This window comes from Gadus morhua, chromosome 18, assembly GCF_902167405.1.
Source record: "Gadus morhua chromosome 18, gadMor3.0, whole genome shotgun sequence".
NCBI lineage: Eukaryota > Metazoa > Chordata > Actinopteri > Gadiformes > Gadidae > Gadus > Gadus morhua.
Genome location: NC_044065.1, coordinates 11,764,162 through 11,781,737, shown reverse-complemented (window position 1 = coordinate 11,781,737; position 17,576 = coordinate 11,764,162). Strand labels below are relative to the sequence as shown.

General features: G+C 43.2%; 3 protein-coding genes across 5 annotated transcripts; all 3 read right to left on the bottom strand.

Moving 5' to 3' along the window:
- Positions 1–2,690: 2,690 nt before the first annotated feature.
- ch25h (cholesterol 25-hydroxylase) lies at positions 2,691–5,437 on the bottom strand. Its single transcript, XM_030339783.1, has 2 exons — positions 4,893–5,437; positions 2,691–4,016 (listed from the first exon to the last, which is right to left on the bottom strand). Exons 1-2 carry the CDS (start codon positions 5,319–5,321, stop codon positions 3,654–3,656), a joined length of 792 nt encoding a protein of 263 aa, XP_030195643.1. The 5' UTR covers positions 5,322–5,437; the 3' UTR covers positions 2,691–3,653.
- Positions 5,438–5,998: 561 nt separating this feature from the next.
- c18h10orf88 (chromosome 18 C10orf88 homolog) lies at positions 5,999–12,280 on the bottom strand. Its single transcript, XM_030339775.1, has 8 exons — positions 11,505–12,280; positions 10,956–11,156; positions 10,602–10,674; positions 9,982–10,209; positions 9,723–9,851; positions 9,194–9,299; positions 8,876–9,077; positions 5,999–7,120 (listed from the first exon to the last, which is right to left on the bottom strand). The coding sequence occupies exons 1-8, from the start codon at positions 11,660–11,662 to the stop codon at positions 6,901–6,903; spliced, it is 1,317 nt and encodes a 438-aa protein (XP_030195635.1). The 5' UTR covers positions 11,663–12,280; the 3' UTR covers positions 5,999–6,900.
- A 232-nt stretch (positions 12,281–12,512) lies between these two features.
- LOC115530931 (hydroxycarboxylic acid receptor 2) lies at positions 12,513–16,078 on the bottom strand. Of its 3 annotated transcripts, XM_030339777.1 has the most exons (5): positions 15,948–16,075; positions 15,652–15,773; positions 15,475–15,570; positions 14,893–15,399; positions 12,513–14,354 (listed from the first exon to the last, which is right to left on the bottom strand). In XM_030339777.1, exons 4-5 carry the CDS (start codon positions 15,253–15,255, stop codon positions 13,641–13,643), a joined length of 1,077 nt encoding a protein of 358 aa, XP_030195637.1. In that variant the 5' UTR covers positions 15,256–15,399; positions 15,475–15,570; positions 15,652–15,773; positions 15,948–16,075; the 3' UTR covers positions 12,513–13,640. The 3 variants fall into 3 exon arrangements, with proteins under 3 accessions (XP_030195637.1, XP_030195636.1, XP_030195639.1); XM_030339776.1 differs by lacking the exon at positions 15,475–15,570; XM_030339779.1 differs by lacking the exons at positions 15,475–15,570; positions 15,652–15,773 and having other exon boundaries at positions 15,948–16,078.
- Between the last annotated feature and the right edge of the window lie 1,498 nt (positions 16,079–17,576).

The following is a 17,576-nucleotide window of genomic DNA, read 5'->3' as shown; positions in this document are numbered from 1 at the left end:
TGTCTATCTCACTCTATCATAAAGCATTCAAATGCAAAAAATAAAAATCTTAAAAAAGGATTATATACTTTAGAAAATCATCGTGACTCTGACATGGAAATAAAACATAATAAGTCAATCAATATCTGCATTATCCATCATCCAGAGCTCCTGGTGCCATGCAGGATCTGTGGGGCTGGCATGTGGAGCTGCAGCTTTGGAGAGAGGCCGAGATAGTTCATTGGCATGTGCCACCGTGACCACTGACACCGCGACCAGGGTTCAGGAACGGCACATGCAGGAGCGTGCGCCTGGCGCGAGGTCAGACTGGTGTGCAGTGAGAAATAGAATGGGAACTTGTGTGATTGGGATATACTGTTGTGTTAGACTCTCACAAGGAGAACAAAAACCGTCTGTAAATTAATATAAAATAATAATAAAAACGTAATATACTGTCAATTATAGGTTAAGAAAATCTCTGTTTAAAAAACAACAGTCTCTCCACAATGACAATATCATTTTGCTATTAATTGCTAAACAATTGCCGAAACACTTTACTGATGATTATATTCCTATAATTCCTCATGATGTCAAATACCTATATGTGCATGTGTGTGTATGTCTGCATTCTTGGTTTTGTCAGTATGTGTGTGCGTGGGTGTTTCTGTGCGTATCATGTATGTCTTCATGATGGCCTGGTTGTGTCTGTGTCTGTGTGTTAGAGAGAGTGTGTGTATATGTGCACATGTTTATGTCTCCATGCTGGCAGATTGTGTGTGTGTGTGTGGATAGGTTCTTCATTCTCACTAGAAACATGTACGTGTGTGCATTCATATTCTATTACAGAGAAGCTTGCATATAATCCAGGTGTACTTGGTTCCAAGACCTTCCATGTTTTATCCAAGATGTATGAAGGCTCTGTTGATCTTTTGGCACTCCGTACAAGTCACACACTTACCCAAGAGTAAAGTAACCCGGCACAGTCCCGCATGGGACAATATTTTAACTCTTTTGCATGCTAATGTCTCAAAAGAAGCACAAGTTCCTGAGGACACACAGGCAACAGTGTTGTACCTGTCATGTGCTCTTAATGACATATAACACATATCTATAAAGAATAACACGTGACATACAAAATGAAAACAGAAAAGGGTCATTTATTTTGGAGCAGGTTGTGAAGTGTCTTGCTCGTGGGCAGATTGTGAAGGTGCTGTTTTCACGTCCGTTTCTTCCAAAGACCACAGGGTCAAGACACAATGTTCAATCCTTTATTCGCAGGCTCATGCGAATAAAGGACCATCCTGCTACCTGGCTGTATGTAGCTCTCTGTTACTCTATTACTCTCTCTCCCGCTATGCGTCCCTGCCCCATTATGAGTGTTCTCTGTCTGATGATGAAAGCAAAGTTGTGGTCAGACACAGGGCTCTGGCAGGGAGGGGGATGGAAACAGAACGAGGGGAAACCATATTAACTGTTTAGGAATTAATACATTCTTCTTCATTCTTCTGTTTTTGACTTCTAAGTCACCCCAATCATGCCATAAACTGTTATAAAACAGAGCAGGTGGAGGCTGTGGGTGGTGGTGCTAGTTGAAATCAAGAGTGTATGTTGGACGGAAGTATTTAAATGGACTATACTGTAGACGAGTGGGTCAGGCCAACGCGTCATTGGTCACCTGATGGGCTTTGCACGATTGGAGTTTCCCGGCATTTCCCCCCTGCTCGGCCCCAGTTTCCTGTTTAATCTCAGCCAAAGCCATCAGAGCATTCAGAGTATTTCTAAATGTAGCTATAAGTCAAATTGACATCATCAAGGTTTAGTGAAAACATAAACGTCATACTATTGTATAACTAGTATTTAAACATTGATGAATAATGGACAACATGTAATGAATTAAATAAAGTGACACAGACATGGCAGTTGTCTGTGTCAGTTGACAGACGGGTGTTTTTGATTCTTGTGTATCTATTGTTTCCGTTAGGAAAGTTATTAAAGTTTTTCAATATGAATAAAGTTTCACGGGTCAGCTGTAGGCCTACAGGTTAGTGTGGTTTCATCATATTTCATTGCAGTGTTTTTGTTAATGAAAAGACGAGGTGACTGCACTCAAGAAGGCGTCGTCCGCCTTCGGATAAATCTAATCACGCGTAGGCCTACGCATGCACGTGATTAAACCAATCACAAAGCCAGTCAAAAACTCACTCCATCCGGTTTCTCTAAATTGCCTTCCCTTGTATGACAGATAAGAGGCTATGCTGTGAATATTTGCAAAATATTGCGTGGAAGTAAATGGAAGTCCTCTCAATGGGTGCCTAGTTTTTTCCCTTGTTTGTCCGTTTTAACTTATCAATTCACATTAAAAAACGATAAATAGGCAAACCAAAATGGCTAAATTGCGTTCAGCATTTAAACGATATGCCGAAGTGTTTATCCTGTAAGCATCACCCGACTAATTTAGTTTTTTGACAACCACATGTTTATTCTTTCCAGTGACTCGTGTTTTGATTTGATTTTCGATTCATAAAGACGTATGATATGGTATTACATGAATCTAAATCTCAATTGTTATCTCAATCTGCTGTTCATTATAGACCCTCCCCCCCTCCCCCACCCCCCACCCACACACGCACACACAAAAACACAGTGAGCTGTGATGCCATCAGATGCATGTGGCTTCTCACCACAGATTATAAAGAACGTATGCCATTAGGGAGGGGTTTATATGATAATCGATTTATTATGTAGTATTTACAACATTATATTATTTTGTGTAGCATCACGTTGTGCAGGTGACGCACAAACATTACTCTGGTTCGGATTCCACTGTCAGGACTTTCACAGTATTTGGCCACATGCATTGACTCATAAATATTGAACTTCCAAATCTGACACACACCTTTAAATCACACCATGTACATGTAACATCCTGTTTCACATTTTGTATTTTGCCAACTCAATATTAGTCAATTCAAATGAAAGACAAGTTGAATAAACAAATACCTGCATAACCTTTTCCAGCGAGTTGTGACATAAAGCCTATACACCTTAAAAGGCACAACTTAATGCATTTAATAAGTTAGTTTCACCTGCAATGCTCAATACTTTGAGCAATATGAAAAGCACATGAGAAAATATATAAATAAATATAATAATATATATATATAATTAAATAAATGCCTCTCAATAAAATTAGTATGAATCCCTTGTAACACATCCAAAATGCTTTGCATTGCTTCCATTGTCTTATAGTAAATGTCGATACTTGGATGAGCCTCTCATGACATGCCTGCCATCTTCCAGCCACTGGCCTGAGAACCACTTTTATGGCTGAGGGGCATATACAGATGCTTGACTGGCTCTACTTGTACTAGTTACGTCGGCATTATTCACTCTGGTTCTCTGTGGGAAAAAAGCTCCCATTAGCTCAATTTTTCATTGTCTTTCGCAAAGTTCCTGTTCCCAGTTGACATGCACAACGATTGCATAGAACATACACAAGTGCAGATCAGGACAAACTGATCCTCAACATCTTTAAAACAGATCTGGATCTTTGATCCGCACCTCCTTGGTCTAGATTTATTGCCTGAGAGTCACACATGGGAAACTAGTTACAACCTGACTGACGTTTAGAAAACAACAGATCTTCCTCTTGGGTCCAGGTGGCCCTCATGCGCTCACTCGGGGTGTTCATGGTGTTCTTGGTGTGGAGGCTGCCGGAGCAGGGTGCCGGCCAGCCGGTCCCAGTGGGTGAAGTAGGGCGCGTAGTTGGACTTGAAGGTGAGGTGGTGTAGGTCGTGGTGGGGGGCCCCACCGTAGAGTCCGAATGGCACCCAGTGGTGCAGGGCCCAGGGCAGGTCGTAGCCACAGTGGTCGTCAACCGAGAGCCAGATGTTGAGCACAAAGAAGGCCAGCTCCGTCAGGGGATGGCAGCGGAGGAGGTAGGGGTTGATGCCCGCGAACAAGGCAAGGGACAGCATCTCCGTGGCTCCAGAGTGTTCTGTGGTTAGGGCCGAGGTCGCTGTGTAGCTGTGGTGAACCTTTAGGGGAGGGATACAAATATTATTGTTTTTGAACCAAGGTAGATTCTTTACAGGTCTCACCAGCGGATAGATCTATTTAACCAATCACATTCGGGTATCTCTGTCATAGTCAATTTGTAGGACACCACCTCTTCCCACAAGTTGTAGTAGCCTATAAGTTGTAGGGCAAGAGGGAGGTATCAATATATTTGCGTTTGATAACATCCAGGTGTGTTGTGTGTATTGCAACACTTTCATTTTTGATACCAACTTTCTATGAAAAGGGTGATAGGCTATTTTAGTTATTGAACAGGGAAACTCACGTCTCCAAAACACACCCACTTATCATAATCGCCTCCTACGTGAACAGCCAGGCGTGACTTGAGAAAGTAATTTCGTTTTCACGCGCGGGCAGGACAAGGCGGGAAGGGAGAGATTTTTTTGATCCAATCTCCAGCAGTGATTTAAGGAACTCTGTACGTAGCGACGCCACTTGCGTTGCCTCACGAATAGGCCTACGCTGCGTTACTTTTAATGCATCGATTTTATTATTGCTATTAGTTTTATCTACCTCATTCTTTTATCTTTTTTGGGGGTTTACAATTATAGGGAAAACACTGTGGTATTAAAGTGGATTGTTTTCCATTAAAGAAAACAAGCAGACTATTAATATGTCTACTACAAATAAATTCCTTCAGAAAGTCGTTTACATGGGTTTATCCAAAAGTAAGGCATTGGGAAGAATCTATAGCACAACAACAAATAACCCTAAATTGCAGAGCGACCTGCATTATTTATTCGAATCAAAATGCAGAGTAGCTATAGGAATCAGAATAACATCATGTCACGAGGTGCAGGAATGGAACCACTGTACAAAGCCACAAAAACACCAACCTTGTGAAACGTGCGGTACAGCCAGGGGATCTTGTGGTGGAGAAGATGCCACACAAAATACTGGAAGTCAAACAGGAGCAGACAGGCCAGCACACCTCCAACCAGGCTGGGGACGCTGGGGGCTTCCCTAGGCAGGTTCACCGGCCTCCAGTACCAATGCAACACCGTCACGGGCAGGATGAACACCAGGTGGTTGTAGAGGCTGAGCGACAGGCAGCTCTTGATGCTCTTCAGGGTGACGGTGTTGTTGGGCTGGGTCTTGTATCGTCGGATGAGCGGCACCCACACCGAGAGACAGTCCATCAGCACGAAGGGCAGGCAGAAGAAGAGGTAGATGCTGAATGAAAACAGCACGGGGAAGAAAGGCGAGCCCATAACACCTTCATGTCCGAGGACAAAGTCCCAGGTTGTCTGGAGTAGTAGATACATCTCTTTGTTACTTTTGTGTAATTTAAACCTTCATCCCCCGCTCGGAGATCTTGCCTTTTGGGTATTTCACGGAGCGCCGGCCCTGGGTGAAGTGACTAAACTTGCTGCAACCTCCAAGTTATAGGCTGCAACCTCCAAGTTATCGCCCCATTTTCATACGTCAGAATCGGATGTGGATGAAAGGGGCTTTCCTTTCTTCCATTCAACAATAACTCGTATACCAATTGATGTCAGGCAAGATAACTTCATAGAAATTAGTTGTTCGGACAAACAACTTTTAGTTTAGGAGTTCGGACATCATAAGGCCAACCATAATTTCCTTAATACATAATCCTGAGTTGAACTTCATGTATTGCCATAAACTTCAGGGAATAAAGTAACCTGAAGTTTCAGGTATAAACTTTGGGTTTGCATTGCACTGAAGAATTTAGTGTCGAGCGAGTGTATTACGCTAATAATATAATATAATTCTTTATTTCAGACCCAGGAGGATCCATATCAACACTAACAAAATAAACAAATAACCAAACACAGAGTAAAAACATACACAAAAAGTGTACGTCAGTGAGTGCAGAAGTATGAACTTACAGCGCCGCCTTGTGGTCAACAGAAGAACCGCGCTTCGTGTGGTTTGGAGATGGTTGCATCACGTATCAGGTAAAGGCACTCTCCTCTCATTAAGTATTGCACAAATATATTTTATTCCCGCTCTACATGTCGCAGAGCAGTAAACAAAAATGTATAACAGGTAAAATATTAAGTTCCATTCGACATTTTACAGTTGCACACAGTATTGTTACAAGGCATTGATATGTACAGTCCCACATTAAAACCAACAGTTCACAGTTGGCATGAAAATAAAACAGTCTACTTCAGCACACTTGAAGTACTGAGGTTTGCTAACGCATAAATAGACTTTTACATTTAGGAGTCTATGTATTTGGGGCTTTTACCCAAAATGCTATGCTCAGTTTGAGAGTCTTGCTAAGGGACACAAGGGTTATTTAGTGACACATACACGTTATAATTTAGTTATCCCATGTACTCCATCCTGTTAACAATAGCCTTCAAACCAACACGTTTGTTGGTTGGAAACCTTATATCCAGTATCAGTGCTTTTCCACATAGACCTGATGACATCCTTTGTTCTAGAGTTCAGTACAGTAAAATACAACTTTGTGACTCCAACTGGACAGAGGGATACTGGAACCAGGACCTTCTGGGCTCAAGGGGGCCGGGCCGTGGTCTGGGCTGCTACGCTATCCTCTCACCCATAGCAACACTCTTATACCAACACGCTCCGTTTGGCCATGGCTCATCTTGGATTCAAGGGGCGCACATCAACCACTGATATGAATTCACACTACAAATCAGTTGTTAGATATTTTTTGGGGTGAACTTTCTTCCCTAAAGCAGGAGCCTTCGGGATCCGATTATTCCGTCCCCTCTCGGTCCCTCTGGAGTTAGCATAGCTTGGGTTAGCAACATGCCGGTCTGAATCCGACTGTCTTGTCGTTCGAGATTAAAGCAATAGTCTTGTTAGCCTTTGACCTTTCTTTCCCTCTGGGGGGCCCCGGTCTCACGCCGTGTGCAGCGGCTCCAGAGACGGCCGGCCGTCCACCAGCCCGACCCCTGCCTCCGGCGGTCCGGCTGCCAGGCCCAGGGCCGCGGTGGCGGGCAGGGCGGCCAGCAGCAGCCGCTCCAGCTTCAGCTCCAGGGCGTCCAGCCGCCGGTCCACGTGCTCCTTCAGCCTGCGCTCCATGTCCTCCAGGCGGCGCTCCATCGCCTCGTCCAGCTCCCTGCGCGCGCGCGCGCACACGCACACACACACACACACACACACACACACACACACACACACAGTCAGGCTGATCATCATGAAGGGAACATTATATTCCGGTGAACTCCACTGGTTACCTACTCAATCTGTTATCGATTGCTAGTCTAATCCATCAGCTGGAGGGAGGAGATAGTCTAGCGGCTAGGGTGTGTGACTTTGCGGTTTACTGGTTTGTTTATTTTAAAGTGAAGACTGTGTCCTGTCCAGATACAATTACTCCATTCAGTCCATCCTCCGATCAGCAAAATCAACAATGCAAAAGCCTCAAAACGCTCGTGAACAACACTTATTAACAACCACAATGCCAAACATTTCTAGAAGAAAGCCTCAATCAAAAGAGAGTTCAGTTAAGCTCTAGGTAGATTTCCATACTAGTATGTTGCGTCCCCAAGTATGGGTAAGAGACCTACCGGCTGAAAGTTGCGCTGACGGTCTGAGACGGACTGGAAACACAAGTGACGTCTCTAGACTTCCCACTTTCTCTCATTTTCTACCCCTGACAAACGTTTCCATTCATCAGACTAGTGGGACATTGTTATAATGGATTCCACTGAAACCAACTGCTAGAAATTGACTATCGAGATGAGATCAAACACTTGGTAGTGTTTGTTTAGGTTATTCTTTTAAGTAAGTGTTCATCATTTTTTGTAACTCTATTTATCATAAACATTGCCTACCAATTTAAGCCATTGTGTCAGTAGCCTTCTCTTCAGTGCTCTCTGGTGGTTGGTTTAAGGCCCTTATATAGAATCCACCAATGACATTCAATTGGTGGCCACGTTAGCACAACTACAAGTTAATGTCATCGTCAAGGAAATTCATCAAGGAATCAAAAAATGTTAACCGAATAAAAAAGGCGTATGATTTAGGTTTTTAGCCAATAAGTAAGTAACTCACGCAGTAGCTTATGGTGAAAGTTATTTTTCCTTGATTTGAGTTGATGACCGTTGACAAACCGTAGACATCAAAAGTCCTACCCTGAAGTGCTAACAATTGAATCAGTTGTCTTATTAGATGAATGGGTCTGTTTGTTCCTTGTATACTCAGTTCTGACAGCAATCTGACCGCCTCTGTGGGAGGACTCGCACACACCCACTAAATATCTAAAGCTCCAGGCAGGATTTTTTTCATTGAAAGATTGTTCAAAAAAACCAACTATACGTAGTATAGTTTTCATTGGGATCATATTACTAACTTGAAGAGTATTACATACGATTTAACCTGGATGAATGTTGACTTGTTCTGTGTCACTAAAACTGTATAGCCATCCCCCTTCAGCGACATCTTAACTTCCACTATATTAAGCAACTTGTCACAAGATTCTGTCTGTCTAGGACATATTTACCCATCAGAATTCTACTTATAGAGTCCCGTCTACTGGAGTAAAACTGAAAGATAACGGATCCACACTGCCTGGTTGAAGTGTTCGATTCTCATTTCCCAACTATTCTGAATGTCCAAAGGACATACAAGAATGAACTCACATGCAAGACACTTTGAACAAAAGTGTACCTCAAATATAATAACATGATACAATAATTATGATAATATAATCGGACAAAACACATTATAGTGTTACTGGACCCTATTCATGGTGGAATAGTTTATTTTGTGTTAATTTGTTATGAAAAATATTTGTTTTACCTAGCTTATGTATAAAAAAAAAAGTACCAAAAAAGAACAGGAAAATCCTTTTTTGGAAAGGGCCACCCACCAGGTTCCGTTCTTCGCTGCGTCGTCCAGCCTCAGCTGGGTCACCTGACCGCACACGCTCTGCAGCATGGGCAGGAAGTGAGCGGGGGCGGGGCCCAGCAAAAGGCCGCCACCACCGCCCCCGTCTCGGCCCGGGGCCTGGCCGTTCAGGAAGTGAGACATCATCTCTGCAAGCTGGGCTCTGTCGATTGGTTCCTGGCAATCTGGAAAAACACAGAGATGGTGCAAACTTCCGAATTGTATTGCAACTTATGTTGCCTGCCTTACAGCCAGTCTGAATAATATTTTTTAGGGAACCAAAGCAAGCACCAGCCCATACTTGTATCCTTAGAGTCTCCAGGCGATGAGGAGGGAGAAACATCCGATCCCAGAGCTCCGTTCTGGGCCGGAGGAGCTGGACCTCCTGGGGGCCGGTTAGCTGCCGGCTAGGGGACAAGAGGGTCAAGAGTATCCAATGAAAACCCACATATGTCAATATATGCTGAGATATATGTAACAAACCTAAATTTACAGACAGCAGCTTTGGTGACCATATAAAAAAACAAAACAATAATAAGATAAATTAATTGTATTTGATCGCTTAATCCCGGTTACTTCAAAGGCCCTCCCCCTAGTCCTAGGCTATGTAATGGAATGGACAAACTTTTACTAGGCATGACATGAAAAAATTGCACATTATTTGGTTTTAAACACGCTTTAGTCCAAATGAATGTAGCCCTTTCAAAGGGCAATGTGCAGGTATATTTCAGATCAAATTGCCTCATACTTTGCCCACACGTTCATTCATTTGGTGTTGTCAACCTGCCAGTGGCGGTTCAACATTATGGGCTGACCAGATGGATTATTACCATGCAGGTTGTTGGAAGGGGTCCATTCCGGACCATGGCTAGGGGCCCGGCGCCGCCTCCAGCCAAGGCTGAGAAGGCCCCGCTCCCCAACAGGAGGGGCAGCAGCCCGCCCAGAGCACTGGCCTGGTTCTGGACAAAACAACCACAACATTGTTTCGTAACATTGTTATCAGTTCAGAACTCCACCCACAGCACAGTTGAAAGGGAGGTATTGAAATTGCGACGGAGGCTGTTCACTGAAAGCCTGGCTCTGCCTCACCTTCTGCTGGACGTTCACCATGTCCATGAGGCTCTGGGCTCCGGGAGAGAGGCTGGAGCCCATCTCCCCCACCAGGGTCTGGACCCGCTGCATGTCGATGCTGGGGCCCAGGCCTAAGCCCAGGCCTGGGGCGGGGCTACAGTCTGTATGAGGCGAGGGACCCTGGGCCCGTAGGCCAACCAGGATACGAGATACCGCAACATGGCTCCTCCCGCCCAGGGAGAGAAGCTACAGAGGGGGTGAGAGGGAGGAGGGGAAGAAAAGACGGGAGAGTAGGGATTAGGTGTGAATTAATTTACACACCAGGCCTCACTTTGGTGGAACACTGAGTGGAGACTGATGAGACACAATTGGCTATTCTACTGCTTGACTCCCAGCCTTAAGGTCGTGCGTATGATATCTTGGGTTTAGAGCATAGAGTACAGGTTATTTGAGCGCGGTTCAATGCCTTTGAAGCTGCCAGAAGGCCTAGGCCTCCATCTAAATTCCCTGACAGCTTGTATTTTGGTCTCTCTCTCATACAGTCTGGAAAAAAGCATCAACAAAAAACACAACAGGAGAAAAGGATAGCCACTCCTATTTAATAGAGACAATGAATCAATTCCATTATATTAACCAACCTTTACGTCGCAGGATACACATGGGGATTCAAGTATCAGGTGCGTCTTATAAAACGGTCCCCGGTCTTCATCCCTAGAACAAAATGGAAAGAAAAACAGGTCACATCAGCAGCTTTCTGAAGCACAACACAAGTATTCCTATCCACTCATCGTGTGTACAGAACACTTCTCAAAGTAGAGATGCTACTATTGTCATGCTATCAAGAAAATTCCATGCGAGTGTTGTCATGCTACATTGACAAATGCTCCCCAATGGCTGAAATTGTATCTCCTGGCTTCCAGGCTTTTTTTTAATCGACATTCGGCATACAACTTTGTCAAACCACATTGGCCACGCAGTTAGTTTTTGGTTACCCGTTGGTCTCTATGCCGTTATCCCTTTCCCCTCTACTGGTGCCACAGTAGTCCCCACTCTGGGAGTAGACCTCGATGGTTCGGGCCTCGCTCGCCACCAGCAGGCTGGTGATCAGGGAAGGGGGCTGTGACGCCGAGCACAGTGAAATGACGCAAGGAGAGCCCTGTTCCCCCTGCTCCAACAGCCCCAGACATGAACCCCTAGGTCGGAGAATAAAAAGATATGGGTCAAGTAGTGTGTGTCAGTGTCAGTAATGTTGAATATAACCGAGAATATATGCCAGTTTTATCCAGTTTCCATTTAGACCACGAGTGTATGCAATCTTTGCATGGGTGTGGAATGGACCCGCATAAACGTACATGCTCCATCAGTTGCCTACCTCTGCAGAGATGTACAATAGGACAAATCATGCAATGATTTGATCAGGTCGGAACGGTTTCTGCTCGTGGTCCATTAACCCATGACCATTTGTCACGCCATGAATATATCATAAGCATTATTCATGTTGTATTCCGTTAGGAAAGCCGCGAGTGATTCAATAGACGTACCCGTTTGTTGTGGCGCTGTCTAGGTCAGTGAGATGCTTGTCCTGAATGAGATGAATGGGGAGAAACAGCTCTGACAGTTTCTGTTCACTTCTGCAAGCCCATGTCGAGTGTCCGCTCACCATGGATCCACCTGTCACCGAAGTGTCGACATTTGCCATTTTCAAATTGATTTTATTGAATAAAGTCTAGAGTCTACAATTGAAGGAGCAACTCATAAGGTTGACTGCAGTCGTTGAATGGGAAGTGTGTTGGTTAGCAAACTAACATTAAACTAGCATGCCAACCCCTATAATAATCACATACTCAGATGTCTGTGTCGGGTTATGTCTAAATTATAGTTTTATATTAGAATACATTGATATCTATGTCTACAAATGTGTCCCTATGTCCATAAACCCATAGTCTTCTAATCACGTTTCGCTCGCACAGTGAGCAAGCCGAGCTTGGTTGTGGTTGTTATGGGAAGACGTCATTCGGAAGCGACCTCCTCGGGACCCAATGTAGTGGACCATCGACATTCCTGTCGTAAATGTTGTTATCGCACAATTATAATCTAAACATAAGGTTTGAGACAATAACAAAAACTCGGAAGCTGGTTTTCTAATTAATAAATCGTTTGACTAAATGGAATCTAGTGATTTAATAAACCATTGTGATGGAGAAGTATTTAAAGTATTCTAATATAATATATATATTTATATAATAATAATAAATAATAATATATAATATATTTGTATGTATATTTATATTGTAATTACTAATGATTTTGAAAGGATTCCACGAAGAGGGACCTATATTTGAGGCCTTCTACAAATAGTTGAAATTACTATAAGCTACTCTAGGAATGTACATGCTCTGGAAAAAAGGTATGCACAAAATTATGGTCTAAATTTAAAATTCCTCTACGTCTACTTTAATTTGTTTTCGATAAAGGAATATGTAATTGAATGCGCACAAATATAGGATCATGCACTATCTAATTAAAATCTTCTTTCAAATAAAATCAAATGACAAATTAATCTTGAATGTATTATGCAAAATTCGGAGATAAAAAATGAAAAATCACAGCTTAATTGAATGGAACAATGCAGTGGAAACAGTGGGAAAATTCCATCATGGTGAGATGGATGCAGCAAGCTGCCCAAGGAGTAAGTTCCTGCTATAGAGGAGGGTGCAGTTTCAAGACCGCAGTCCAAGGGCCACAGTTTCACATTTCTAGGACCCTGGGAATCTCACAAGGAACTCAAAAAGGAAATCATGAAAATATGATCACCCACGTAGCTAACCAAATACCTGAATTTAGTCACGTCTAACCATATGTGTTATTCATGCACGCACGCACATACGCACGCACGCACGCACACACACACACACACACGCACGCACGCACGCACGCACGCACGCACGCACGCACGCACGCACGCACGCACGCACGCACGCACGCACGCACGCACACACACACACACACACACACACACACACACACACTATGTACAAATGTTAAGGGAGGGGTCCTCTATGTAGCCACCTGGCAGTTTTCAAGTTCAAGCCACCTTCTTACGCGGACTTGTGATGGAAATGGAAAAGAAAACCATATATATTTTTGGAGCTATCGACATACACACACGCACACACACACACACACACACACACACACACACACACACACACACACACACACACACACACACACACACACACACACACACACACACACACACACACACACACACACACGTGTTCAGGAGTGTCATAGGTGCATGTCAAGTTTCAGAAATGTTCATTCATCAGGTCGGCCAAGCCATGCGTTTAACTGAAACTTGAATAGCGCTCCAAATAGGATTTTGGCACCAAACTTTCTGTAGACCTGGTTACAGTAGATAAGTATATATGGCCAAGAATTGACATGAACAAAGGGTATCGACAAAAACACTGTGAATACATAAATGTATAGGGCCCTAGAAATGCGGTCAATTGTACAGCAGTCCTAAAACTGCAGTCTCCTCTATTGAAGGAAAATAGTATTGGCACAAAGGGACACATATTTGCGTAATAAAAGTGAATACAGTTGAAGGCAGTTAATGCTAACAATAAAGGCCTAACTTATATATGCTGTACTATTGCTGTCATCAATGTTCATTCCGTCGCCTCGGTTGCCTTCTCGGTCGGGAGGGGTTGGAGTTCCTGTTGCGCGGTGGACTGCGTTTCACACGACGTCCCCACCGCCGCCCCCTCTCCCCTGTCCCCCGCGCCGCCACAGCAGCCGCCGCCGCTCAGCGCCTTCGGCAGCGCGCCCACCAGGGCGTTGCGGAACATGGAGCTGGAGAAGCAGTAGATGATGGGGTCCAGCGCCGAGTTGAGGAAGGTGAGGCCGAACGACACAACGGTGAGCTGGGTGAAGGCGTAGAAGGAGGCGCAGTCGATCGGTCGTTGTGCGCCTATGAACCACAGCCCCAGCGTGGTCACCGTGCCGGGCAGGAAGCAGACGGCAAACACGACCACGATCGCCGTGCACGCTTGCATGGCCCGCCGCACGTTCTGCGCCTTGTCCATCTGCCGACGCTTCAGGACGCTGAAGATGCGCGCCGAGCAGAAGAGCAGCATGGCCAGGGGCACGAGGAACTCCAGCACCGACAGGATGCGGTGCATGCGCACCAGGACGAGGATGGCCCACGACGCCTCCCCGTAGGACGTGAAGAAGAAACACTGGGTCTGGTTGCCTTCGCCCTTGATATGGCTGAACGCCAGCATAGGAACCCGCGGAGCGATGACTAGCAGCCACAGGAAGGCCACCGCGTACCAGGCCTGCCTCTTGGTCATTCGGTTGAAGCGGTGGTGTGGGTGCACCACCTGCGTGGGATGGAGAAAGTAATTACGCTGAGGTCAGGGCTGTACAGTGCTACACTTTTGACCGCATATGCTACTAAAATCGATTGTGTGCAAAGAGAAATATTCTTATTATTGTCCCAAATTTCCCATTATCTTTTGTCCGTCCCTTTTGTTATATATATTTCCATGCAATTATTGTTAATAGGAGTATATTTATCATTATAAATTGGCTTTCCTCGATCTTAACATTCAAGTCCAAACTATAAAGAGTGGCAACAGTTTATTTGCAAATGAATTTGTACTAGGGCTGCTGAAATCTTGTTGGCACCTTTGCGGCTACCTAATAAAGTTAGCGTAGCCCTTATAGGCTTGCGGTTAGAGGTCCTGCAGAAATGGGGCTCATATAGGGGAGGAAGAGGAAGTAGGTCGGAAATGTGTAATGTCAGAGCCGTAAAATGCATAGACAACACTAATTATGTTCGCTGATTCTGTGACTTATGGTGTTTGTGTGCAACCAACATATTTGGTATAGTGCAATAAGTTATTTGTGTGTGGTTACCTTAAAGTAGCGGTAGATCGCCACAACCGTCATGAGGCCGATACTGGCCGAGCGGTTGGTGAACATCAGGAAGAGGTTAATCCGGCACAGGCCGTCACCGAAAACCCAGTAACCCCTGAGCAAGGCATCGATCCTCAGTGGCAAGCTCACCAGCACGAAGAAGTCGGCGATGACAAGGTTGAAGAGGAACAGCGCATTGGGATTCCAGCTTTTGAGCTTCCAGCAGAAGATCCAAAAGGCAACGACATTTCCTAGAAGCCCTAGTATGACGTCTAGGGTGAGGATAGGCGGCAGGATGATGCCTTCCAGGCGTATTCCGATAGGTGGGCACCGACCCACAGGAGTCGGGGCGGTGACAGACATGTTCGTGGTGGGTGGGTATGAATTATAAATAGTGAGGTTGATTTTAGTTTGTCTTATGTTTATTTTTCTGTTGTGGATTTTGAGGCGTTAGATTTTAAGTTCAACAATCAAGTTTTTGATTGTTCGTTGGTCATTAGCCAGGGCCTTTAAAAAAAGAAAAGGAAAACATGCTAAAAATGTGAACATATTTCAACCCAATAATCAAAAATATGGAAATACCTTTTTCTCAATGTTGCAAGTAAACCAGGATTAGAGTTTATCAACAAGTAGCAGGAATGTGGGCATTTTATTTTCTCCCTCTTCAAATCCTTTTTTCTAAAGGGATTGAACAATTTATAGCTACGTGAAGGGCTTCATGAAAAGCAAACACTGATTTCACTTGTACCATTATTTCACCTTTTTTATGGATGCGTAGGCAGGAGGCAACCGGATTTCATCACCTGTTTCCTGTTTTGTTATCCACTGAACTTCTGCTAAACATTTTACCAGAATAAAACGGATCTTACTGTTCCTGATTCCTGTAGAAACAAGTAATATGAGGCCACATGGAGGAAATAAATTAATCTTGTGTGTGTCAATCCTTTCAATGGGATACAATAAGTGATAAAAGAAAGTTAGAGCTGTTTCTGTATCTTAAAAAGTCTCAATCTCAATATAAACAAACTTTTACACTTATAAGAGCTAAGACTCACCCAGCAAAGAAGAATGTGTTGATGTTAAATAGTATTGATTGAAGTACAGCAGAGCCTTAAATAATACAGATTCCGAGACTTGTCCAGTGAAGATTTTTTGTGAAGAAACGAGAAAATGTTTTCTTCCTCTCCTTTTATGTAAGGAGGACCCATTTAAACCACACCCTTAATAACCAAGTGAAGAGAGAGTTGGTTACACATGTAATTCAACGCAAATGTTATTGATAATTGTTATTATTTCTATAATCATAATTGGAATACGAATCTTAAATAAAAGCAGTGTTAATAAAAATAAGAATATTTTATAATAATCTTTTAAAATAATTTTCCAGGATTTTGTTTGATTTAACCTTTATTATTTTATATTATCATTCATTATTTAACTTGGTGGATTTAATACTTATACTTAAAATCTTATTTTTTGAACGCTATAAGAAACCGAAAACCTTTTTCTATAGGCCTATTGAAAAAGGAGTCTTATTTGATATAGAAATCTTTGTTACACACATTTGTAAAACAACATCACAAAGTAACATGGTATGTATGTAACAATCAGAGCTGCAAAAAAATAGTAAAATAATAACATGCAGGGGTAGAAGATGTGGCCATTATATTGGGGTACATAGCTTGTATTATGTTGTTAGCATGACGTTTATCACGGTTTTACTATATGACTTGTTTGATTTCCTTCCTCATCCAGAAATACCAAAGGTCAAAGTCATGTTGAAATCAAGTGGAAAAACCACAGTTGCTCTAATTGATTAGAATTCCCCAAATTAAGACCAAGTTACACTCTTATGTAAACTTTTTCTTGTATTACTCACACGTATGCTTGCATACGTTCTGCCCATGAAGCTGTCGTCATACTATTCCCAAGAAAAAAGAAAACGTTATTTGACTGTTGTAAAAATATGGAGAATTTTGTGATTTCCTTTGTGTCATGCTTTCTATTGAAGCATTGAGCTTCAACAGGTATTCTTAAAAAGTTATTTAGGACATTTATACATATTTGCCAAACAGTTAGTCCTAGGGCCACATGGAGATGTAGTTTCATTTGGGATGCTGACATTGTTCTTCAGTGAATATGTATTTATAGAACAAAAAAGAAATAAATACTCACTATCCTCCTTCAATGCGATAAGATAGGTTGTTGTTGCTCTTCAACCATCTGTTCGGCAATAACTGATCGACAACTTCCATGAGGTCTCTTTTCTAACCCCGTTCCCTCAACTACCTGTAGGTGTGCTTGTAGTAGCGCGTCCTAGCTCGAGGTTAGCAGTTATTTTCCATCAGCACAGCAACAAATATTTATACTATATAAACATAGTCGCCATTATTTGTCAGTGGGACACTGTTCTGTTTCCATATGTTATTGTGGAGGGTGTTTGTGGTTTATTGCTGGTTTAAGCAGCCTCACCTATAGCACGAGTCAGGCTGAATGGACTGAAATCATGGACCTATAAAGCGTGAGATACACGGATGAGATACACCTGGCTCACGGGGGACCACGTTCCGAATATGAGTTACGAACAGATTTGTAGATAGATTGATCATATACATGTATTTACATTTGATCTAATATTAATATTGTTTTATAATAGGCTATATTCACTAAATATTAGGAATCTG